General features: G+C 36.7%; 1 protein-coding gene across 1 annotated transcript; it reads right to left on the reverse strand.

Annotated features, from left to right (window-relative positions):
* Positions 1-297: 297 nt before the first annotated feature.
* Positions 298-1,939, reverse strand: LOC149551083 (putative pectinesterase 15). Its single transcript, XM_089790049.1, has 4 exons — positions 1,574-1,939; positions 1,312-1,483; positions 1,030-1,254; positions 298-411 (listed from the first exon to the last, which is right to left on the reverse strand). Exons 1-4 carry the CDS (start codon positions 1,849-1,851, stop codon positions 298-300), a joined length of 789 nt encoding a protein of 262 aa, XP_089646175.1. The 5' UTR covers positions 1,852-1,939.
* Positions 1,940-3,169: the final 1,230 nt, after the last annotated feature.

The following is a 3,169-nucleotide window of genomic DNA, read 5'->3' on the forward strand; positions in this document are numbered from 1 at the left end:
TAACCAGACTCTCTAATGCCCCTCTCACCCATGTTTAATGTATGGTACTCCCTTTTTTTAAGTTTTAAAGTTCCTGCCCTTTATATTGTGTGGATCGATTTCTCTGGAAGAGTCTTGGGGTCCGCGACAAGAGGAAGAGTGGGGTCCACTCTTGCCCATGCAATATTAAATACATATATGTCCCCATTCCACTACTGCGTGGGGTTCAAGTGTGGGTCTGTGTCTAGGCTATACTTATTCCATTTCTTTTTTATTTTTTCTTATGCTTCGCAAGTCCTATGTTTCTTTATTCTTTTATCATATGCTCGTGCGAGGATTGAAACCACTATTTTCCGCGTTACTGGCTCGATTTTGTGCGCTAATGGCTCCAGGTAACTTTTCTCCTTGTGGAATGGCATAGAGTTCACATTGCTGCCCAAGAACCAACCAAAGGTCCATGTCAGAAAAAGAGGATGTTTGATGACTTTCTAGTAAACTTAGGATTGACAAATGCTTCTTTCACTTTTAAAATTGATAAACAGCAAAGAACATCTTTGAATGAATTGGCAATCAACAGCCAATATTAACATTCTTGCACTTTTTTGTGTTTGGATTTTATTTAGTTTACTTTCATTTTCAGTTACAGAAACAGGTGCAGCCGGGGCATTAGTTTGAAAACGAAGGCAGTCAAGGTTAGAAATTAAGGCAATCAGAGAGGTGGTACGGTCACTGGATTTGTCAGGAGGTCACAGTTTTTAATTGGGTGGAGTTAGTATGACAGGCAGTCCATTGACGCCTACAGGACAGATCAAGAGCTCTGATGCTGCTAGTATGGATTTACATAACACAACAAAATCCTGGACAAAATGTGGGCCACGTCGATTCTTTTATTCTTATAAATATGCAATTAAGAAGGTATCACATAGACAACAACTACATTAACTTTCGAAATTAATGACGTGGTGATAGTCCATATTTAATGAAAGATAAAAAGTATTAAAACCAACACAACTAAATGGCTTTTGTTACTTGGTAAATATGCCTCCTGACCTTATATGTAGATTGGCCATGGCCAAAGATAAAATCAATCGATCCTTCAATATAACAGTTCTTGAAGTAATGTCTCCCCTGATAGTCAAATAGTGTATCCTGTGCTCCATAAAACCCACATTGATAAAACGCTGTCATGTCACCTGCCACCAATGCAGCCACTGCTTGTTTACCATTGGCACCTGGGGGTGCGGGAGGAGCTGAACTATTCAAGTACTGTTTGTTCTTGTCGAACCTTTTCATACATTATGTATTTTCATGGGTTCCTGAATAACTAAATACCTTGGAACCTATACCCTCTGCTATAAAATTAGGTGCAAAAGATGAGAAAGTAGCACTGTCAGCAGTACTACCGTCTGCATCAGCAGCTTCGCCCCATGCTATTACAGTAGTTTCCCTTCCAGCTCCCTGAAAGAAGATATATGGTTTATTGTATGGTATCACGACCTTTTCTCTGTCAATAAACATTCAGTATACAACTTTCAGTTAAAAAATAAAACATGCCACTTATATTGAGATTGTAGGTGAAGTTAAATGCATATACCGATAAAGTCCTGCATTGATTTGAATGTAAACCCATTCAACATTATTAATGGGGACAACATCCACAGCAGACTGCACTGTCTTGAAGTCCCCATTTCCTACACTATCCACTAAAATATGTTTGGACACTGGTATATCGGACTCTAATACCCATTGACTAGAATGGATTCTCTCTGTCCATTTTACTAACTTGTCTACCCCTACAACAATATCAGAACAGAAGCTACATTGTAGCACATATAGCAATAACATTATAAGACAGGAATGACAGAAACTCATTGCAGTCTACAATGTGTTAAGAAAGACGAGAAGAATGAATGGGCAGCTAACTACTGGGAACTCTTCTGGCAAAGAGTGTAATATATTAATTGATCAGGACAAATTCTTCCAACAGAAACATGAATCAAAAGTTGTTAGAATATCTTTAAAGCCTTTCCCATAGCTTCTACCATACACTTATTTCTTTTCCATCCATAGACTGATATGATTTGATTGCTCAACTTATTTTAACATTGTGGATAATGGAAGTCTATGTATTCAAAGAGATATAATTTCAAGCTGAAATGCGGTTACATTCTCTATTGCATGTTACACTGAGTTACTCTTTGCTAAGGTGTTGGTGAGATGTACAAATTACCTTAAATGTTAGTTGCACTCAAATCATATTGACTAGCTGCTGTAAATATATGAATGCTATGCATGTGCTCTCTTACGGTCATATAAAACAAAATCTATCATCAGTTGATTTAACATTTAAACTAAGCTACAAAGTGGTGGGCCACTACAAAAGCATCTTTTAAAGTAACTTCTGACCTTGAGACCCACGGTGAAGGACTAAATAACATTTAAGATATATAATATTTTGCTGATAGCACTGCTATATTACTTCTATTCTAAGTTTGCACCCTTGCGTCTATAATACTCAAAGTGGTTATTTGATGATAGCAACCACTATGGTATTTTGAACTTTATTCTTGCTAGTGTTATAATTCTCTCTCCTTGCTGATGTGAACCTACAAAAGTGTAGGCGAGTGCTCATAATTGTTTTCAGGACTATTCAATATCCCAAATAGAAAATTCAGAGATCCTTTATTTTAAATCAGGCGTCACGTTTAGATTTTCCTTAACGATAAAGTCTACATGATTAAATAGGTTTAATACATAATAAATTCTCACAAGCAATAGCACATATTTGAGAATTACGTCGAATCTAAGACAATGGAAAATTTAAGAAATTCTGAGATAGAGAGCAAACGAATCCTTCTTTTAGAGGAGTAGCTTTAACATGAAGTATCAAAAAAAGCTCCGACTCTGAACAAAAGAGGAAGATGTTGTCAGAATGTGTAGACTTTTCCTGATTGGGAAGTGAAACATATTACAAACAGGGAACATGGATGAAGTGTTATGGAATTCAGATTTGAATACCATGTATACAGTAAAGGGGAGAGACACAGGGTTCTCTAAGAGATTTTTTTCCCCTGAATCTACGATTACGACTCCCTTTTTCATGAAATTTTCTCTCAATACAAATTCGTCTTTCATCTCTCAATATAAATGCTTTCACAGGCCTCTAATATGCAAATCAATTTCGTAGGCC

Source organism: Cupressus sempervirens, chromosome 6 (assembly GCF_028749045.1).
Source record: "Cupressus sempervirens isolate cs-2001-9-10 chromosome 6, ASM2874904v1, whole genome shotgun sequence".
NCBI lineage: Eukaryota > Viridiplantae > Streptophyta > Pinopsida > Cupressales > Cupressaceae > Cupressus > Cupressus sempervirens.

Excerpts from the sequence above, each read along its gene's own strand:
- LOC149551083 (XM_089790049.1), bottom strand. The coding sequence starts at position 1,851 with ATGAGTTTCTGTCATTCCTGTCTTATAATGTTATTGCTATATGTGCTA. Across the intron at positions 1,484-1,573 it reads ATCAATGCAGGACTTTATCG|AGAAAAGGTCGTGATACCAT; the intron begins GTATATGCATTT and ends GTTTATTGACAG. Across the intron at positions 1,255-1,311 it reads CAGAGGGTATAGGTTCCAAG|AACAAACAGTACTTGAATAG; the intron begins GTATTTAGTTAT and ends AGGTTCGACAAG.